The 22684-nt window shown below is 37.0% G+C and overlaps 1 protein-coding gene across 4 annotated transcripts in view; it reads right to left on the bottom strand.

The window, feature by feature from the left end:
* LOC126751664 (uncharacterized) overlaps nt 1-22684 on the bottom strand; it is a 180234-nt gene that overhangs the window by 10148 nt on the left and 147402 nt on the right. For all 4 annotated transcript variants that reach the window (XM_050462106.1, XM_050462108.1, XM_050462107.1 and 1 more), the window contains 4 exons: nt 11355-11909; nt 9963-10396; nt 8297-8555; nt 7898-8189 (listed from right to left, as the gene is read on the bottom strand). In XM_050462106.1, coding sequence (XP_050318063.1) covers nt 7898-8189; nt 8297-8555; nt 9963-10396; nt 11355-11909 — 1540 coding nt within the window. The remainder of the gene's footprint in view (nt 1-7897; nt 8190-8296; nt 8556-9962; nt 10397-11354; nt 11910-22684) is intronic.

Here is a 22684-nt window from a genome sequence, read left to right as displayed (position 1 = left end):
ATAGCGGCGTTTTTGGGCGTCGCGTGTGAGCGAATGCACATGAACAACCGCTGTCGGGCGACGCCGCGCCACAACGCAAAGTGGCCCAAAGTGAGCGAGATGGAAAAACGTACAAAAAAGCCAAACCGCCCGCTTTTGATGCTTAAATACACGAAAAACTGCATATCTGTCCAAATTATGGCGAAATGACATACACGCACAGCACGCAACACACACATACGCACACACGCATACCCACACGTTGGGCCATGTGCGTGTAAAGCAATGTAAACACACGCATGACAGTGTAAATGGCACAAACAAACACAGGCTCATCAGCCTTATGCGTTTTTATATATATTTTTTTAATGAAATTGCAGTCATTGCGGCGGAGCAAAAAATCTGCAACACAAAAATGCGTCGAATTGCTACAGTTGCGGGGTGCAGTGGCAGATGTGGCCGTGGCGCGTTTGGTGGGTTTATCGGCGAAAGGTTTGTTAACAACAGTCGTATGTACGCAATGCATTTTATTGGTGAGAAATGAATTTGAACAATACTATGTACCATTGTGCGAAGGTGTGGCACGAAGCTTTAAAGGATTGTGCGAAAATTCGAAGAAGTTTATGAAACTAAAATAAATTAAAAATAAATTTTATGAAAAAAGGAAATATATTTGAAATACGACTAAATTAGCGCTAAAGTTATAAGTTTTAGTTGAGTTGGAGCTTAAAGCGCTAGAAAAGATTAAAAAGGCTATACGTTTTTGAAGTAAAGTTAATCAAGGAAAACTAATTTCTTTAATGGTAACGGCCAATTCGGCCAAACCTGATAAAATTTCAAAATTGCAGGGAGATGCCTGCTGGGTTGAGTGAGAAAGTAATTAGAACGGAAATGAAAACACTTCAGCTCTAAAAGTATTCGACGCAGTACCCGCCGGGGAAATCAAAGGAAGAGGAGGGCCTCCACTCCATTGAAGAGATCAGGTGGAGAAGGACCTGGCTACACCTGGACCTGGTATCTCGGATTAAAGAAGAAGAATAATCAGTTTTCAAATCCATCAATTTTAATTTTAGCAAGAGAATGAAAAATTGGGTTCATTCTTATCATCCGTGTGCTGTGTTGAAGACTATAAGGTCTTTTTTAATTTTTATCAGATTATATATACATTCCATATCGAACCCTATCACCTTCCACGTTAAGACTTTCCATGATGAATTATTTAATGGTTAGTATTAATGTGAAAGTTTCAAGTTATATACTCAAATCGCAAGCCAAACGTTTTTTTTTCAAGTGAACTGGTTATGGTCGCGAAATTGTTGGTGCCAGTATTTTCGAATTAATTTCGAACATAAGTCACTCAACTCTGTATAAAAAACGTACTAATGTCACGCTTCCGACACACAAATTCCGAATATGTTTTATATGGGTTTTCGAAAATTTCGAACATACATAGGTCTATGTATAAAAACGCATAAATATCACGCTTCCGACACACAAATTCCGGTAATGTTTTATTACGACTTTCGAAAATTTCGAACATAGGTCACTCTGTGTAGAAAATGCATAGATGTCACGCTTCCGACACAAAATTTTCGAATATGCTTTATTACGATTTTCGAAAATTTCGAATATAGGTTACTTAACTTTGTATAAAAAACGCATAAATGTCACGCTTCCGATACAAAAATTCTTGATATGTTTTATTAGGATTTTCGAAAATTTCGAACATAGGTCACTCAACTCTGTGTACAAAGACGCATAAATGTCACGCTTCCGACACAATAATTCCGGAGGGTGAATAATGAAAACAAAAAAAACGTAGGAGTGGGTAGGTTCGGGACTTGAAATTGAAAATTGACATGAACGGGAAAGGTATAGTATATGAGTATGCAAGCTCAACTCATTAAATTGAAATGCCACAAAAGCATAAATGCAATTTAAATGTATGTACATATATGTATGTATGTATATCAGAGGAAATGAAGTTGTATCTGCAGTACATAATACCCGAAAAAATATATACATACATATTTACTATATATGTATGTATAGCATGTAAAATATGTAAACAACACGACATATGTATGTATACATTACAAGATATTCATTACAAATTAAAATGAATTGCAAGTGACTGCAACATCAGGTGGTAATAACAATAACAAAATACCAACACCAACAACAACAACGGCAACATCAAAAAACAATTCGCATCACATTAAAAATACCGGGGATGCAACCAAAAATGCAATTGCAGCAAGCGCCAAGACAAAAACAATTGAAGCAGCAGCGAATACATGCAAACACACATACATACACACAACGCCAACACACGCAAATAAACCGAAAAAAATCCACCCTTGCAACGCGCAGGCATTACACCGACCACCAAAGTACCGAAAACAAAAAAAAAACACATACAAACAAAAACAACAATTGCGAAAATGAAAACATGTAAAAATTGCAATGAGAAGCGAAATAAAACGAAAGGAAAAAAATTAAAGAGACAAAAAATGTGGAAAAAGTGGAAAAAATGAAAACATGAAAAGCATACACTTTAGCCCGTGTGTTCAGGTGCATTACAGCGCAACAACAAAAGTTGCAATAAATATAGCGGCAACAAATGCAGCAAAAATGCACTCAACAACACTACAACAACAATAGAAAAGTGTAGAAAAATATCACACGCTCCGCGCCAGGAGAGACTGGGGCGCGGCGAGGTGAGTAGTGGTCCATGCCGGAGTGAGCGCCGCAGGTATTGCGTTGGCAGTTGGGCGGCCGAGACGCGCGACGACATTGAAATTTTTATGCATTCGCATCTTTGTCGCCCTCTAATTTGTATGGATTTCTTTTTGCACTTTCTACTTCTACTGCGCTGCTGCACTCTACTGATTTTTTTCGGTTTGTCTTCAACTTTTTTCCAAACTTTTTGTTTTATTTTGTGTGCAATTATAATTTCGTGAGACGTGCGCAACAAAAAAATTAAAAAAAGAGTAAAGCACAAAAGAAAACAAATAAAAAAGAGAAAAAAACGTACTAAAAGGAACCACAAAAAAAAAAACCGAAAAAATTGCGAAAAATAAAAAGTTATCTGACAAAAATGTCATGGAAGCAAACAAAAAATGCATGCAACAAACAAAATTGCTTCCCGAAAAATTATTCATAATGACAGCGGCAGACAGGACCTGCTGGGCAGAGAGTCGTTGGCAGTGTTGGTGAAGTGCAACTGAGTGCAAGCAGCGGGCATGCAATCAAGGTGGGACAAGCACATAGACACATAGAATTGTGGCGGTGGCATTTTCGGTGACGTTGATAATGACAAATACATACTTAGCTGTTGTAGAAGAATGGAAATGCAGCAAAAAAAAAATGTTGCAAGTTGTAAGCATGAGGTAATTTACTGTAGCAGTCAACTGCGTATTACTTCTACCTTTTTTCTTTTTTTGGCAGCTTCACCCTCTGGAGCGGAGTTTTTGTCTCGAAAACGTGACATTTATGCGCTTTTTTGCATAGAGTTGAGTGACCTATGCTCGAGAGATTCGAAAATTGTATGAAGATAAGGTTCCCTTCTAACAAGTTGAAGCAGACTTTTACATTCAGGCAAAGCGAGTATTGCTCCTGAGTTTTCTTATTATCATTTCATGTGTGCATTTTGACCTCTTCACTATATTTTTTATATATTCGGAGGCTTCATTTTCTTGCCTACAAATTAAATCCTTTCAGCTTCTCAGCCATTTATCTTGACTAGTAAAAAAATCTCAAAATTCCTTCAAAACACACCTAACAAACTTCAGAAGCTACGTGAACGCCTGTCAATTTTTATAAATACGTATGCCATTATGAAAGAAATTATCATCGCCATATCTTTCACAGCAGGAAAAAGTATATCGAACAGTAAATGCATACAAATGGAAGCATCAAAATGTGTATAATGAAATATTGACTCATTGCAATGAAATATTGCAGAGAAAACGAAGCTGTAGCATTACAGTGAAAACATTCGCCCTCGACTAGAGTTTCTCCTCAATCTGACACACAAAGCTTAACCTCTAAGTTTGCGCAGCTTATACTCCAACCCCAAATTCTGTTCATTTGCTGTTTGATATAAAGAAAGTAAAGATTGACATCAAATATGGCGAAATGTAGTAACTTGGCACGTAACTTTGAAAAATACCGATTACCTCTCTGACCAGGTTTGATAAATTTTGTCTTTATATTCCGCTGCCATTTTGTTCTTTTTGGGTAAATAGAAAGCGGTGTAATGTAAATTCTGAGATGAAACTTCTGACAAAGAGATTTGATGATTTTTAACATTTTTTTAAAAGTAACATTCTGTCAAATAAGCTTTTACGATTTATTTGTTTGGACCGAGCTCGTGCTTATAATGGTTTTTTCAATAGGGACGCTACAGACTGATAGGTACAACAAACGACGTCATATTTTTTCCGGCTTTTTTGACATTTCCCTTCGTTAAGGTTTGACATTTCATCATAGAAAGATATACGATCCAACAAAATTATTAAAATTTACTACCGAAATTCGGAGTCAGTGGCCTCAACTTTAAAAGCGCTACGTCCAATTTATTGTCGTCATAATCGTCTTGTCAGATCAACAATTGGGCGTCTAGTGGACAAATTTTAATCCACAGGTACAGTAGAAAATGTTTGCGTGCCAGTGAGACAAAGTAGTGTCGAGAATATTGCTGCCGCTATCAATTGAGGAAGACTCGGATCAGTCTCTCATACGTCGTTCTCAAGCGATGGGTATCTCTGTGAAGTCATTGTAGATGACGATCAAATTGACGCAAGAACTAAAGCCACTTGACCACCCGAATCGTCGTATGTTCGTGAATTGGGCTGAGTAACAACTTGAAAATGATCCGGATTTTCATCGGCTTCGTCAGTAAGCCAAATCTGCGTTATTGGTCAGACAGCAATCTGCACGTACTCCATCGCCATTGCATCCCGAAACAATTACGGTTTGGTGTGGTTTATGGTTTATACTTCTTCCGCGATGATAGAGTAAGATGTGCTTTCAAAATAACCTCTCAAACTTGTTTCCTGGATTATTGGTCTAAGAAATTATGTGGACAAAATGTACCGAAATTAAAACTCGCGTACCTTTGTTCATCGATTCGCATTCTTCATTTAGATTTCAGCGTGGGCTTAATATGATTTAATAAAAAGTATTTAAAATAGCAAAATCTGCAGTTTCCACTGAGCTTTTGCTTTTTGCTTTCGCATTTCCAATATTCTTTTATCATCAAGACCTCGGCGGCATAGAACACTTTCCGAAAGCATTGTGTGGAACTCTGACAATCTGTTGCCGAATAAATACCTGTTTTCGTTGCGGTTACAATGACCTCACTATCGTGCAAATGGTATTTAGAGATATTTTACAATGCTAATTTTTATATATCCATTGTTCTCTTTGGTGCACCAGTTAGTTCGGTGTTTCTTCTTCATTCCATCAGACCATATATCGCTTTCTGTTTCTTCTTATGAATTCGTGACGTCTTTAAGCTTTTATTCAGCTGCTTTGTACTGCTTTAATGGACTTTGTTTTAGGTTCCGTTACTCTCCACCTCGCGATAAACATTTTCATATACACGTTATCCCAACCCTTCATGGGTGGATTCTCGACCAGTTGGGATTTTTAGAGGTTAGGTTTGGTGCATTTTTTTTTTTTTGTTTTTGGTTTTCGAGTATACATATCTACGCATAATTATTTTGCTCAGGTGCAAACTCTTTTTAAGCCGTAAAGCGCTGTTTTAAGAGCGTCTCATTGCAGAAATTAGAAATTCGGTGGCATATGTGAATGGAAAGGACGCCTGGTACACATGTAGTCGCATTGTAAACAAATGGATTCTGGAAATTTTTTATGCTTTCTTTTAAAGCTTTTTCGCACTTCATAAAGGCAAAAAATGAAAAACAGAAAAATATAGGAAAATGAGAAACGTCTAAAATATTTTTAGCCACGATTTTGTGCTTAGCGACTTGTCGACACTGAAAATAATGCATATTTCATACACCCGCGTACAGACGAACAACAACAATAAACAAACCAAAAGCGAAATACGGAAAAAGAAGCAAAAAGAATCAAAACGAAACTGTGGCAAGTACAGCATAGCAATGGCGTTGCTGCAGACGCACAACAACAAAGCGAACAACAACAGCATCAACAATTAAAGGAGTGCAGACAAGGACTCACGGCGCTAGTCGGGACCAATGCAATCATATGCCATATATACATATCTGACTCGGCACCTGGTGCTAAAGGGAAGGCAAGGGGCTGTGGCAAGGTGAAATGAATTGAGCACAATTGCGCTGACAACATTGCACGCGTTCGCGACAGCCACCAGAGGATCAAGGTGTGATTTCACAAAAAACCAAAAACAACAAAAAAATGAGAATAAACAAAAACAATAACACGAAATTGTGTACAATAAAATAAAAATGTATATACATACATATGTATGTATGAGTGCGGGTAAGTGGTGAAGAGAAAAAACTGCGCACCGAAAGCGATGAGGCAAACGACGCTGGTGAATAACTGCCGAAAAAATTATGGCAGGCCACCGCTAGACAGGTGTAGGAGCGCTGGAAGCGCCGCCGCGACATTTTGAAAGTGAAGCTCCTCTCTTGTGTATGTGTTGGTCTTGGTGTGAGTGTAGCAAATATGGTGAATTGGAGTGTTGATAAACATTCAAGTGCAGTACTGTTGAGCTGTGAGAATGGCAAACGGTGCTCCATACACACATGTACATATATTTGCTCGTGTTTGTTCTCATGTGTGTAGGTATGTGTGCATTCATAGGTGCGAACTCAGATAGCAACAATAATAACGCTTGCAGACAGGTATGATGCACTGCATTCATAACATACACATACACATACATGTAGTTCGTTTATGTATGTTGGTGCGCTATCTGCACTTCGGAAGTGTTTGTATTGTAAACAACATCCGCTATGTGTGAAAGTGGTATTAAAAATGGGAGTTAAGCATTTAAACAAATTGAAATGCAACACTGTTAACGGAATACGAAAAAAGGCAACGGTAGTGGGTACCAACAAAAAGAACGCTAAAAAAATAATAATAAAAAGAAGAAAGAAAAGAACGTTTATATCGACTGCACTGAAGCTACAATACCCTTCATAAGCGCATTTCTTATTGTTTGTATGACAGCTATATACTATAGTGATCTCATCTGAGCAATATGTTTGGAGCTTTTAGCGAGGCTATGTACCAAAACTCATGCCGAATTTCATGCTGATATTTCGCTAAATGAAAAAGTTTTCCTTACAAGCAGTAAATTCCGATGGTTCAGTTTGTATGGCAGCTATATGCTATAGTGATCCGATCTGAACAGTTTCGTCGAAGATGGCATTATTGCCTTAGGCAATAACCTATACCAAATTTCGTGACGATATCTCGTCAAATGAAAAAGTTTTCTATACAAGCACTTGATTCCGATCGTTCAGTTTGTACGGCAGCTATATGCTATAGTAGTTCGATATCTGTTGTTTTAACAAATCAGTAGCTTTTTAATGAGAATAGGACGGATGCAAAATTTCAGATTGATATCTCAAAAACTGAGTGACTAGTTGGTATATATACCAACGGTCGGGCTTTTTTTTAACAAAAAATAAAATTAATTTATAGAAAAAGACGTAAAATTAATACAATTTTAAACTTCTGAAATCCACCGGGACTTTTATTTTGCTAAAGCAGTCTTATAAAAATTAGAAGAAAAAACGTGAAGGTTTAATGTATCGATCGTGAAAATATGCTTCAGAAAATTTCTCAGCCTTTCCAAAACCGAACTTTCTTAAAATCTAGCAATCGCACCCAAAAAGTGGCATCAGCAAACTATTCCTACAAGTATAAATGTTGTACAACTTTCCATAAAAACACTCACCGCACTGACTTCAAATCGCCGCTAATAGACGAATTTGGCGATGGTTTCGAACTAAGATCTAAGGGTTGTTCACCGGTGGCATCACTGGGACTGGGCGAATCCTTGAGTGGTGGACTAACAGCGGCGGCCGATGTCTCTGAGGTAGTTGGTGTCGCCGAACTTATATGCTGTTGCTGTTGTTGTTGTTGTTGCTGATGCTGTTGTTGTGGCTGTGTTTGTTGCTGTATCGGTGCGGGATGTGGCTGCTGCTCTTGCTGCTGCTGTTGTTGCATCAATTGTAGCCAATTAAAATCTAGATTTATCATTTGGAAAAATCGAAAAAAAAAACAAATTAAAATATATATATTTGACTTCATTGCAACGCTAAGTGGCATCTGCTTATGCCGCGTTCACACTTACTTGGGTAACCAGAAATGACTGCTAACTGCGCGGCCATTGAGTCCATTGAAGTCATATTCGCTGGCAAATCAACTAAACGTGTCGTCAACAGCTTGTTCCAGTCGATGCGATTGTTATTATTATTATTATTATTGTTGTTGTTGTTGTTAATGTTATTCGTACTACTGTTGTTGTTATTATTGTTTACAACGGGCGCAGTTGTTGTACTATTCACCAAATTCGCATGCGCTGATTCATTCGAATCGCTATCGGTCTCAAGCTGCTTTGTTGTTGTGTTTCGTTTATTTTCGAACCGAATTGAAAGAAAAAGCACAAAAATTGCGTGTAACAGTAAGAAATATGTGAATATGCATTTTCTTTGTTAAATTAACATTACTTTAATTTGTTTTTACTTTTATAAACTTATCTGCGGTGTGCTTTCCCAGTTCGTGTACTTCGGTTTACGAATTTGATAATTGTATGCAGAAATGCGGGTTTGAGGTAATTCCGCTTGATAGAAGTCACCAATACGTATAACGGCATAAGTTCACCGCAAATAAGTTCATCACAAATTATTATTTTTAGATTCATAAGTCATTAAAACTAGAATTTATTGGGATTGACGGAAAGCTTAGTTGGGATGGTGGAGTCATACGTGAAAATATATAATTAATATGGGTTTCCACCCAACTTAAAGGTAACTCTAAACTTTAAAAGGGATTTTTAGTGAGAATAGTTGTAGTTGCTTGTGTTTATTTCTAAGAATTTTTTACCCAAAGTTCTTAAAACACTTACTCAGAAAAAAAACTTTCAACTTAAAACTCTGGCTCTGCAAGCCTCAAGCGATTTTCAATCGATATTTTTCAAGGTGTTTCAAACAAAAATAATTTACAGATATACATAGGTCTATACTTGAAACAAGTTATATTCTGCCTCCAATTTATGTCTGATCATCTCGTAACTAAACCATAAAGCTTTTAAGAAGAATCCGAGACAACGGGTTGGACATTCAGAAATCAACTGACAACTCAATAGTCTACAAGCCCGTAACTAACGATTATAGTGTAGTATTGGACCTGGATGGCAACTCAGAAGTCTACAAAGGCATAACTAACGATTATAGTATAGTATTGGACTTGGATGGCAACTCAATAGTTTACAAGCTCATAACTAACGATTATAGTTAGTATAGTATTGGGGAATTTTGGGTATTTCTGGTGATCGAATTTTATTACTTATTGACTTTTAAGGTATTGGAAGCATGTGCGTTAGAGCCTTAGGCCATTTCAAATGAAGAAACATTTTCTCGAGTTTCATAATCTTAAAATCACGAACTTCCGTTTGGAGTGAACCGCACGTTATTGCAACATAATTTGAGAAGATATTTTTGTTTTCATCTAAACTCGGATTTAGGGATAAAGTTCGTTGCAAATTGCATCTGATTTCATGTAAGAACCTTCTAGTTATAACCGCAAGATGTCTAAACTATAAGTTTTCTTACTGAATTCTGGAGAACCTTCTTAGAAATCAGTATACTTACTGAATTCTGGAGCGTTTGGAATCTATAAATCATTTTTTATTGAAAAGGTGACCAAAATTTCTTAGCTATTTCTAACCACCGATGTAATATTGCCTTAAGCCTTAGCTGATAGCCTAAAACAATGAAAAGTATGTATGAAACACTAACCCTGTGAACGTGTTCCACTGAATCGCCGCCGACGGCGGACACAATGGGGCCCGCCGGCTCGGCTACTAGTTCTCCCTTCGCGTTCACCGTGAGTAATCTGCCGTCCACACAAAAATAACACTTCTCATTCGGCTTCCAATCGACCGGTTCAACGGTGGGCGTACGCTGCCGCTCAAGCGCCTCAGTGGCAGGCTGCGGTGGATGCGTTGACGGTGGTGATGTAGTTACACTTGACAAGCTATTCTGATTGGCGATAAGGCTTGTGATGTTTGTTGTTGTTGTGTTTGTGTGTGATGAATTTGTTGCTTTTATTGATGTATTATTGTTGTTGTTGTTGCCGTTGTGGTTGCCGCAATTTGTCTTATTATTTAATGTTACACTATTACTGTTATTACGGTGAAGTTGGTTGTGATTATGTGATGTTGTTGTATTGTCTAAAAACAAAAAAGCGAATGTGAAATATGCAAAGCAAAATAATATTATGGAGGGGAATATAATACTTTTTTTGGAAAATAAAATAGTTTAGTTATTAAGTAGGTGCGTAACTTCGCTAAAATCAAACGTGCGCCTGAATGTAGGCAACATTTTATTTTTTTGTTCTCAATTACTTTTATGCCAATGGTTATATATGCATAAAACTGAGTAATCTGGCAAGGAGAGTTCATTTTCGATATACTTTCTGAACTTTATTCTTTAATTTTCAGAAACACATCGACAAAAAATTCGAATACTACATCAAAAACTTTGAAAATAGCTCTAAATAAAACAAAAAAAATATAAATACCCTTCACAAGCCTAAATGGTGTATACAAATATTTTTAACTTAATTTTGATCGGTCAGTTTATACGACAGCTATATTCTCTAGTGGTTTGCTAAAAACAATATGTACGCAGATTGCTGCATTAACTGTGAAAATAAGCCACGGGAAATTTCATGAGGATATCTTGCGAAACAAAAAAGTTTTCCATGAAACGACTTGTTTTTGACCGATCGGTTTGTATGTCAGCTATATTCTATAGTGGTAAGAGCACAAATAAGTAGCTTCTTTGAAAGCAAAATACGTGTTTAAATTTCTGTTCAATATCTCAAAAGCTGAGGGATGACTTCGCATATATACAGACATACGGACTTAGCTCGTCACGCTAGTCATTTATATGTGACCTGGTCTACGAAAAGGGGGCTTAGGTGCGAAAACTAGTTTTCTGGGAAAAGCTGTTAAAAATAATCGTCAGTTTCTCGTTATCTCATTAATTGTTCTCCTTTTTTTTGACACCTAAGCCCCCTTTTCGTAGACCAGGTCACATATATGTATATACTTCATAGGTTATCCGCCTGTCTTACAAAGTTAATATATCCTGTACAGTGCATAAAAATAATCTATTTACGCTCACCTGTAACAGCTTGCACCTCCCGATCCTCCTTAGCCTTTATGGAGTCTTCTACGCAGTTGCTTTGTTGCGTATTTCCTTTGTTTTGTTGCTGTTCTTCGGCGTTCGTTCCGCCTCCGACTGTGCGCTCGTGTGCTTGCTCGTATTGAAGATTGTGTTGGCTGTTGTTGTTGTCTGTTGCAGTGCCGTTGCTCTGGCCGTATGTTGGTGATGATGATGATGGCTGTGCACTCTTGGTGTCTACGAGATCGTTGATCGATTTTTGTTGCTGCAAATGTGTAATCTTTTGCTCCTCTACAGGCTGATCGTTGTGTTTTTGTTGTTGATGTTGTTGTTGATCGTACTCTGTGGATGTTTGCCGTTCTACTGGGATTTGTGGGGCTACTGAGGTCGCTGCTGTACTGGCGGCGGCTGTTGCTGCTGGCAACTCTGCTGTTGCTGCTGTTTCGGCTGGCGATTGTACGGTGTGATTGTTTGTATGGACGCGCGTAGTTAATGGCTCTTGATATTGCTTCCATTTCATGCGTTCCATCAACTCCTCAGCGATCCGTTCTAAGCCTGTGATCGAAGCGAAAAAAATTCATAAAACATTCATTAAAATCGATTACTTTCTGCAGAATTAAATTAACTACTTAAAGTGCTAATTAAAAGTTGTGCGAGCAAAAAAAAAGTGTAAAGTAATGGAGTAAGGTAGCAATTCTTCATCGTAATTGATGTCATTAACATGGCTGATGGGGAGTATTAAAATATCATGTTACATACATACATATGTATAATATATGTACGTATGCGTAGGCCTATCAAATATGCAGATATAATGTAATTTGGATATATATTATTCGCTAGCAGTTTGAGTGCCACGCCTCTAACTGAAACTTTGCGCGCACGCTCTGCCACACCCAATACGTCCACGTAGGTGAAGACGCATATTTTTTGCACTCTAAAAAATCGCATTCATTGGGTCGCTTCTGCTTCATTCCCACTAAGCGTGTGACGTTCGCAATCTGTTCGCAATCCCAAATGAAGTGAGAACTATTAAAACCAAATAGAGCCACAGCTGGTATATACATATATATATATATATATTACTTATATATATCCGCTTGTGAATAACCTATATCTACTTCGTGAACCCTATCAAATATTCAGCAGCGAAATGCCCAACTATTAAAGCATCAAAACCAGTAATAATTTTCACAACCAACCGCCTTATGTCTGCATAGAAAATGGAAGTCATCGTGATGACTTTTTTTGATGTCATTCATATATCTATAGTACATAGTATTAAAAAAATTAACACATAGAATGATAATTACTATATAACTATAGTGAGTCTATTCTTAATGCCTTAGCCATGTTATTATAGAAGAGAGTGTAATTTTGTAATATACGCTGCCGCTACTGCTCTAATAATACTAATATACCGTATGTGTTATACAAGGGTTCAGAACGTTTCGTTATTGGTAGTCCTTTTTTTAAAATAAATGTTGGAAAATATATTTAATTCAACTTCTGCCATTGTAGTACAATGAAATCGATAAAATTCATCTCCTGTGTTTGTTCTAAAAACAAGAAAAACAAATAAAGTCGACATAGTAAATAAATCGATTAATATTTAACGAGAAATAAAATCGATTATTTTTTATCGAAAAAGAAATCGATAGTTTTATCGAAAAATAAAATCAATTTGCTGTCACATATTGTTACATATAACTAACGTTGTCATATGTTACTCATCCATTGTTAAATTTTCAAAGAAAGTTCTTCAAGAAATCGTAAATACTGCTATCAAAAATTATACTTTTTATCGATAATATTCTGTTTTACTCAAAAAAAAACAAAAAAAAATAAAGTCAACTTAGTAAATACATTAATTAATTTTTATCGAGAAATAAAAGCGTTAATTTTTTATCGGTAAAAAAAATTCGATATTTTTATCGAAAATTAAAATCAGTTTCTCATGTCACTCATTATTTCATATAATGTTATATGTTAATCATCCGTTGTTAATTTTTCAAAGATAGTTATTTTTATCGATAATATTCTGTATTTAGATTCTTTCAAATTTTTCCACAAAATGAAACTTATCGATTATATGCTAAAAATATAAAATGCTTCAAAGGCTGACGAAAGTTTTGCAGATCAACATAATAAATTTATATTGTAATGCTTTATATTATTATTATTTAGTTTGATTTTAACATATTTTACTATATTAAAGGAAATGAAAAGTAAAGTATTAATTATCGATAAATATTTTTGCAATGATATCGATAAACAAATGTGATATTAAAATATTTTATTTTATTTTACGGTCTAACGCGGTCAATGAAAGTATTAATTATCGATAAATTTTTTTGGAGTTATATCGATAAACAAATGTGATATTAACATATTTTATTTTATTTTATGGTCTGACGCTGTCAAAGAAAATATTAGATATCGATAACTATGTTTGCAGTGATATCGATAAACTATCGATATAATATAAATTTTTACTATTGATATGTTAGAAAATGTCAACTCCGTGCAAGCGATTATTATTATTGCAATGAAAATTGATTTGCATCGTCATTTTATTTAGCAGTAATTGAAACAATTATATGTGTAAAGTCGATACATTTTCGAAATTCTTAAAAAATTTTATATTTTTTATCGAAATAATGTGTTTTAAATTATGATTGCCGATTTTGTGGCTTAAGGAAACAAAATGTTGTCGATAATTAATCGGTGCGGAAAAATATCGATAATAAATATCGAATTGTTTGAGATAAAATAGAAAATAGTAAAAAAATAAATATAAATACAAAATACAAAAAGAGTAATTTTCCGACAATTAATTGATAGGATGGAAAATAACGATATATTTTATGAATATTTTGAAGATAAAATAATAAAATTAATAAAAAATTAATACTGGATCGAAGCTGATTCTGAAAAGCAAATACATAGTGCGCCAATAGTGCTTTTAATGTCGCAAACGCAGTCATTACATCGCCTTAAAGTCAGTTATTCGCTCTTAGCAAAATATAAAATTAATTATCGATAGAATTAAAAAATATATGTTTTAAAAAAGTAATATAGGCTTCGTTTATAAATGGAAATTGCTTGACATTCGTTAAAAACTGTTGTATGCGTGTATGAAATTCTCACTTTGACCATATTACAAGGATAAATTCACACGCACATCCTTCGACAGACCGTAATTATTGCGAAATTCCTACAAATTAAAAATATCATAAAAACCGAAATGTAGGAAATGGCAGTGCGATTGCAAAATGGCTGCAATTTGATGCAAGTGCCAATCAAAACGACGACGCACAGCAAAAAACGAGCGCAAAAGTAAATACTGGAAGCAAACGAAAATTATGTAGAATTAAAACAGGCAAATAATACAGCAGACCTCGCTGGTGACGAGGTGAAGTGTGTAAGGGCGTGGCGGAGCAAAGAAATCCTCAAAATTCCATGCATGCGTGAGCAAAATTAAAACTTGCAACACACACATATATGCATATAATGACTCGGCTGAGAGAGTGAGACGCCTAAAGAGCGAGGTGGGTGGGTGGTAGAGCGCTACGCACACACTCAAAGGAAATTATATGAAATTTGCCACGCAAGTAAATCAAAAATTAAAAACTGCAGCTACTAAGTTGCACTTGCCCCATGTGCAACGCTTACAACAGCCAAACCAAACCAAAGCCAAAGCACAGTGTTGCATTCGATGGAAATAATAGCCGTTGTACATACGCATATGTTTGTGCTGCGAAAAAATATGAGTTACGCATGAGGCATATTGATGCAACGCACTGGCGCAAACACACAAGCGCACACCTAGCACGGCTAACGCCAGACGCTTAGCGGCATCTTCACGCACAGAGGGCGCGACAAGGGCGTTGCGGCTGGCGACGGCGACGGCTTAAGGAGTCGCAAGGTAAAAGCTTTTGTGGCAGCATTTCTACACTCGCACTTGTGCGCACTCAGCGGCAGACACAGACGCGGGGGGACGGTGCGGCGAGGAGCGCCCAAGCGAAACAGCCAAATAAGCAAGCAATGCATTCAGACTCCCAGCGCTCATGCTAACCCGCGTTGAAGCTAGTGCAATGGCTGGCTCGAGCGAAAGTTGCAAGAATGGTAGAATTTTTTCGTGCCACACAGGAAGTACAACTAACTAGTTGTGCTGGTAAGCGGAGCGACAACGTCAGCACTGCCGCACCTGGCATATATAATATTTAACCTGCCGCCTAGCAAACATCGCATTGCCTCTTCGTCGCGTACGGCGGCAACGTGCCACAGCCATGCGTGTCGAGCGTGCGTGCACTTTTGGCCACGAAAAAAAGGGAGCAAACCGGGTTAGCAGCGGTGGCAGCAGCAGGCGCGCCGACGAGATGGTGGCGCATAATGGCGCCATGTTGCACATTGCAACAGTGGTAAGGGTGGTGCATTGCGCAGTTGCTGCTTGCACGTTGCACAGTGCACGTTTGGCATTTAGCGCACTGCTGCCTTTCATTCCGGAACAAGTTGAACGTGCGAGCGGCAAAAGTTTCGAATAAAAATTAAATATTTTGCTACGCACACTAATGCAGCTATGTGCAAACGCACGCAGTCACACATACACGCTCACATATACACATATATATAAATGCACACGGTAACCGTTAAGTAAACATGCACGCATTCACACACACACACCCAAACGCAAATGCTGAAAAATGTAAATAAAAGGAGGAAACCCATGCAACAAAAAAACAAACAGCGCCTGCAACAGCCAGTGCAACTTGCAGCTGCTGCAACACACACACACACACATATGAAAGCGGTTCCGTAGCATGAAATGCAGTGCAGGCGGAAAGGTGGCGCACCGAATGCAATGCATTTGCAATGGCAACTGGCAAATTCAGTTGCAACAGCAACAACAACAACTACCACAGCGTTACCGCCAACCACCTAAACGCGAAAAATTTACCAGCATTTGTTCGGTTGACTCGCCCGGCCCGGTCCGGGCACTACTGCCGGGGTTAATGGCCGCCGGAGACTTTTTGAAACTCAAACTTCTCAAAAAAGCAACAAATTTTTTTGTATGGCAACGAAAAAATGGGGAAAAAGTGCATAGCAAAACTGGCTCACGCAAACATACGCATTGTGTGTATTGTAACACAAAAAAAAATGTTGTGTAAAAAGCCCTGCAACGGGGTTGTTTGTGGTGCAAGCCAACACTGCCGCATATCCACATTAAACACACGCATTATTAAAAAAAGGAGAGAAAACAGCAGAATTAATAATGCCAGTGAAGTATGCCAATAAACATGTTGGAGAGTCTTAAGAAGCGCGTTGAGATCACTTTCCAGATATTTCTCTTAGCATCTAGAGCGAAGTTAAGACAAAAAATAGATTTTCATCACATTTCGATAGGTACATATTAAAATGTTCGATATCTCAAATAGTCTTTGAGTTACAGCCTTCTCAAGTGTAGCCGCTCATTTCAATCAGCTCTACCGGTGTATTTTAGGTTTGGTTAGATTAGTTTAATCTGGTAGGCCAATAAGCCACCCACAAACAGTTTGGTTCTTTGCGATACCAGATGGTGTTTAGTTCCTAAGTCCTAAGTCCGAGAGGAGTAGTCATCCTTTAGTATGCCTGAACTTGACGCGAATTTTAACAGACTCTGCCGACTCACTATCGATACCTTCTCCAGTGCATCTTACTGTGGAGACCTCAGATGCTTACAGCGTGGTCTTGCCAATTCGAATCAAGTGCACAAGAGATGCTCCATTGTTTCCCTGGCACCGTGCTCTAAATATTTCCTGCAGTCTTCTCGATCTGTCAGCCCGATTCTGCGGGCGGGTGTCGCCACCAGACAGTGACCAATTAGTATTCCCATCATGTTCCTACAATCTCTTCTATCGAGTGTCAATAGGAATTTTGTGTACTTCCGTTCTTCCGTTTTGCACATGACTTTTCCAGTTTTGCTCAGTGTATTTTAATACTAAGAGTAATTCTTAGTATATTTTTATGGTATGTAGTACTCGTACCATACCAGTATTTGGTATGTCAAAAATGGAGTTTTTCCCGGACAATATGACCAAAATTTTGTGTTGAATTACAATTTTTTCCAAAAACTCTGCAGTTTTGTCAAATTGTGACTTTTTTTATAGTAGATGATTGTAAGAACATTATCCTCTAGAGAAAAGTTTGATCGAGGATCACTACGGCAGTGGAGGAACTTTTTGTTAGCGCCGTCAGCGATCTGCTATAATCCAAAAAATATTTCATTTTTGATTCAAAATTTTACTGTGTATTCTTAACATTTGTACATTGTACAGTTAAAATTGTAAAACAAAAATTATAGTAGTTTTTTTTGTAGTTCCCAAAAGTCGCCTTTATTTAATCTGGCATACTAGGTTTGCCCCCTTTAATTGATTTCTGTACTGTGTTGAAAGCTTTTGTACTGACATTAATCATTCACTTAATCATTGCCGCAGTACGGAATTAGTCAGTGTTAGCAGAGTAATATATCAGCAATAACCCTCTTTATTCTGCCAATACTCACAATACCTGTAATAATTGTAAAATATACTTAAAAAGCACCAAATCATGTATCAAGAAAGACTCGAGTACGTCATCAGAATATCTATGTAAACTATATAAATTGCGTTCTGGTGACGTAACTTGTAACTGTTATTATAATAGGAGTTATTACTTAATCATATACCTAAAAAAATTTCTTAAGCCACTGTAAACTAATTGTGAAAGACGATTCCCTATTTGAGTGTTCCGCTTTTGCAATAAGTCTCTTTGCCGTTTATTGTTTATCTTAGCGAATCCTTGTCGCCATTGCTAAAACTTAAAATAAAGTTTTTTCTTTCCTGAAGAAGAAGCTGGTATCGTCATGAGATAGATGTGATATTTGTCATGATTTTTGGTTATCCACAAAAACTATCCTTGCCAAATCTTACATAATCTAAATAAAGTAAAATTTTTGATAACAATGCCGATGACAAAAATTTTATAAAATTGTACAAATTATCGCTGAAAATTCAAAAAACTAGCCAAGAACTTGAGCACAGCGCCATCTAACGTGAGCTTTTGGTAAAATAAAATATTAGAATTTTTTTTCAACTTTCAAAAACTATAATACACCATAATTTTGCGGAATTAATGAGCATTCATAACTGCAATAATCCAAGAGTAGCCTCAGGATTGGCAACCTAATCAAAGCTGACTTCATTTAAGTATAAACTTAGCCGGAAATTCTGGTATAGCTTTTTAGAAAGTCAAAGATTTTTATGCCGAGGTTTTGATGAGGGATGAGTATTCTCTTAATAAAAAACAATCTGATATAATCAAAAAGGGTCAAAATTCCAATTAAAGCTATGGTGAAATATTATTCTAAAAGTGAGGTTGATTTTTTTTTTTTTTGTAAACATACAATTTTTCTATGAAAAATTATAAAAATAGTGAAAAGCGCCAACACAGCGCCAACACAGCGCCACCTAATGCAAACTTTTGGTGAAAATAAATATTAGATATGTAATGAAATCAAAAAGTGTCAAAGTTTCCAGTTAAACCTATGGGAATATGAATTTATCGATTCAAACAAAAGCATTTTATCACACTTGTTTGTATTTCCTTATCGAAGTTTGCTCAGTTTTTCCGTATACAGCATCACAAGCTATACATATACATAAAAAATAAAATATCTCTGCGTTTAAAGGCCCTTTAGTAGCGCGTTACTTCTTTTTCTAAGCAAAGTAGTCAAATTTATTCGAGTAATAAAGTCTAAAAACATCTTGAGAAACCATTTCTGGTCTCTAGGAATTGTCTATATGTTTCCTAGTTTAAGTCTAGTTATATGTCAATATGCTTATTCAACTCTAATACTTTCTTATTTCCAGCTAAAATCTTTATTATTATACTTGTAATAATTTATTTCTTAAACTAGTTGAGAATTACAGCTATAAATGAACTCTAAACAGCAACATTTTGTAAAAGGTTACATAATTTCATTATCTCTCTTAAAGTCTTTCGACTGTCATACTCATTGATTAGTTTTATTGTTCACAACTGAGACGGCAATGTCAAGTTGCTGCGCCACAAATCAGCTGTGAAGCGACACATTTTGGTTCACTGGGATTCTACGCACATGTAATGACAATAACAAAAACTCTATTCAAGCACAAATAAAAAATATGAAAGCATACACACACACACACACCGTGCTATCCTATACAAAAATTAATAAGTATGTGAGGAAAGCATAGAGGCAGCTGCAATGGCGGCCACATTGCGTACGAATGTCTACATGTGTGTGGCTTCTAATGTTTGTATTTGTATTTATGTCCGTATATATGTATGTATATGCATATCTGCTTCGCCATCATCACTCGCACCAGCTGAGCGCGCAATTTGCCGCAAGGCAAACGACTAACTACGCACACACACACTTGTTGAACTTACAATGGACGCACACGCATACGCATAGTTGTGAAATCATACAGACATATTTACTTTTGCACATACATACACATTAGATGCATTCAGTGTCTTCGGCAAGACAACTCAATCATTATCACCTTCATCACCAGCAGCGGCGGCGGCAGCAGACGTATTTGCGCCTTGGCATATGCTTTGAAGAGAATGCAATAGAAAAAAAAACAAATTATTCCCCCATTTGCTTTTGCACGCGCCACACATACCGCTACATATAAGGCCGCAAAGGAAGGTACACACATGCACACACGTTACGTGCGCGCCGTCCAACGCCTGAATGTATGCTTAATAGAATTTTTTATTGCATTCGCTGAGGTTAACTGCACTCGCCATTTAACTTGGCTTCATTTTCCCGCAGCCGATGAAGTTGCTGGCCTAACCATATATATACATATATATGGGTGTATGTGCCTATGTATGAGAGTGTATGTGTTTGCACGCGTTTAGTTTCGCTTTTGGTGCGACGACTTTGTTGCTGTGGCGCCACGACTTTGTGCGTGTCCCGTTGTTGGGCGGCTGACTTGCAAATGTGGTAGTGGGCCACATGGTCGACGGACCGTCAATATATTTTTGAAGTCGTCGTTAACTTTCTCGTGGCTGCAATTTTTATTTCCCGTTTGTTTTTGTTATTGCCATCACGTGTTAATGGGCACCCTAACGGCGGCGGTGCAGGCGAACACAATGCGAAAGTGCATATGGCTGTGTATGTGTGTGCGTTATGGCAAGCCTACAGTGCCACACATGTACATATACAGACATATGTATTTTTGCGTTTGCAAGTTGCACTAATTTTTTGTAGCTGCAACTGTTGTGGTTGTTTTTGTAGTTGTTGTTGTTGTCGTTGCATGTCACATGCTTGCCACTGCCTGGCATTTATTTGTTGCTACCTGCCGCCGCTGTGTGTTGTTATTGCCATCATTACTATTGCTGCTATTGTTGTTGTTATTATTATTGTTGGTGTTGTCGTTATTATTAATATTGTTGTTACTATTTTTGTTGTTGTTGTTGTTGTTAGTTGCAGTTTGCCGTGGCATAAAGTTCGCTTTTCCCTCCACTCCATTTTCCGTGCAATTTTCTTTTTGATTTTCTGCTTTTCCTCTTTACGTTGCACTTTCTATCCGTTACCGTTCGCCGTTGCACGCGCCGCTCGCTGTGCAATCTGTGCCAGCAGTAAGCAGCGAAAAGCTGCTCGTTGTCGTTCGCTGCACTGGCCTGAACTCGCAAAGCAGTGCACCGTTATGTAGCACAAAATACACTCGCGCAGACACACATACACACATACACTCATTCGTTGACTTTTGCTTCTTTTTCTCGTCTCATACGCACTTTGCTGCAATGTTATAGCTGTTGTGCTGCTTCTTCTTTTCCACGTTTTTTGCTTATTCTTCTTCTTCTTCTTGATATTTTTTTCCCATATCGGCTAAGTGTCGTCTAGGCCGTCTGGGTTATGTGTATGTATACGTAAATATATGCAAATATATGTGCCTGTGTGTGTGCATGTGTTCGTATGCGTTTGAATTCAAAGTTAAAGTTGGCGTTTTAGTGTAACTGTAAATGTCGTGGATTTTTAAATATTTGCGGGAAAATGTTGTGTGTTGCAGTGAGGTTTATTTTGGCTTATACTATAAGGTTTAAAATTTAGTTTTGTTAATTACTTATGATTATTTTTGGTGGGTTTAGGTACTTTATCTTAAAATACTTTTTTATTTATGGATGAACGGCTCGATAAAGTTTCAAAATGAAAATATATTTGAAGTACGTTTTGAGTAAACTCTTAGCCTTAAAGATATGTCAGATTTGTGTTAAAATGACTAAAAGTACTCAGATTTTAGTTAAAAAATTGTTCCAACAGTTTTACCAAAATCTTAAAATCTAAAATTTTGTTTTTATAGTAAGTCAACGCTTTTTGCGAACTCTAAGAGCGACTGATAACTAATTTTGTTACTTTATCTAGTCCCTTAACTAGGAAGCTCTTCGACATGTAAGACGAATTCTAGGAAAGTCTCGGCAGAAGCTTAGTAGGTGTTGCAGTGTTTCTCTCATGCCTACTTCCCTGCACTTGCTGCATGTATTGTCGTTACTTATGCCCAACCGGCTCGCATGTGGTGCCAGCGAGTTGTGATCTATCAAGAGACCAATAGCCGTTTGCTGCAGTTCTATCCAGATACTGTCAGTAAAAAATATTTCAAGGAACTTATTCTTGCTCAGATGCGTCTTTCAGCATTCTCTAAAATTTCATGATGTAAAATTTTAGGTTATGTTAGTATAAAGTAAAAAAAATATTGTAATTATAATATTTTGTGGTTTATTTCGCAATAAAAAAGACTTCTTGAAATGTGTTAGCAAGTTGATCTGCAATTATTGGTTCACTGGAATAATAAAAGAGTTTTATGTGTTCAATTAAGTCTGTGCGGTACAAAAACTCCTTCATTTTTGTGACCTTGTTTCATTGGGGAATGATGCCCGTTTAGCGTTTTTGACCAACAAATAACAGAAACGTTAAGTTTGGCTATAATACCCGTCTCAAGTGTATTTATTATGGTATAAAAGTATTTGTATCTATTTGTACGATAGCTGTACGCTATAATAGTCCTATCTGAAGGATATAATCTATACAGTATAGTATACAATATCACTGAATGAGCAGTATCTTGAAGAGAAAAAGACGTGTTTATAATCTCAGATCGGTGTCTCAAAACCAAGGGACTAGCTTATATAATGTATATAGCGACAGACAGACGGATATGTCTAAATCGACTAAGCTAATCATGCTAATCATTAATATTAGGTTGTCAAATATATCGCTTCCGCATTTTTGTCTTTTGAATTTCGCGGTTATGTATAAA

The sequence above is a fragment of the Bactrocera neohumeralis genome, chromosome 2 (assembly GCF_024586455.1).
Source record: "Bactrocera neohumeralis isolate Rockhampton chromosome 2, APGP_CSIRO_Bneo_wtdbg2-racon-allhic-juicebox.fasta_v2, whole genome shotgun sequence".
Lineage (NCBI taxonomy): Eukaryota > Metazoa > Arthropoda > Insecta > Diptera > Tephritidae > Bactrocera > Bactrocera neohumeralis.
The sequence above is the reverse complement of the archived record's forward strand: the minus strand, read 5'-3'. Positions and strand labels throughout refer to the sequence as shown.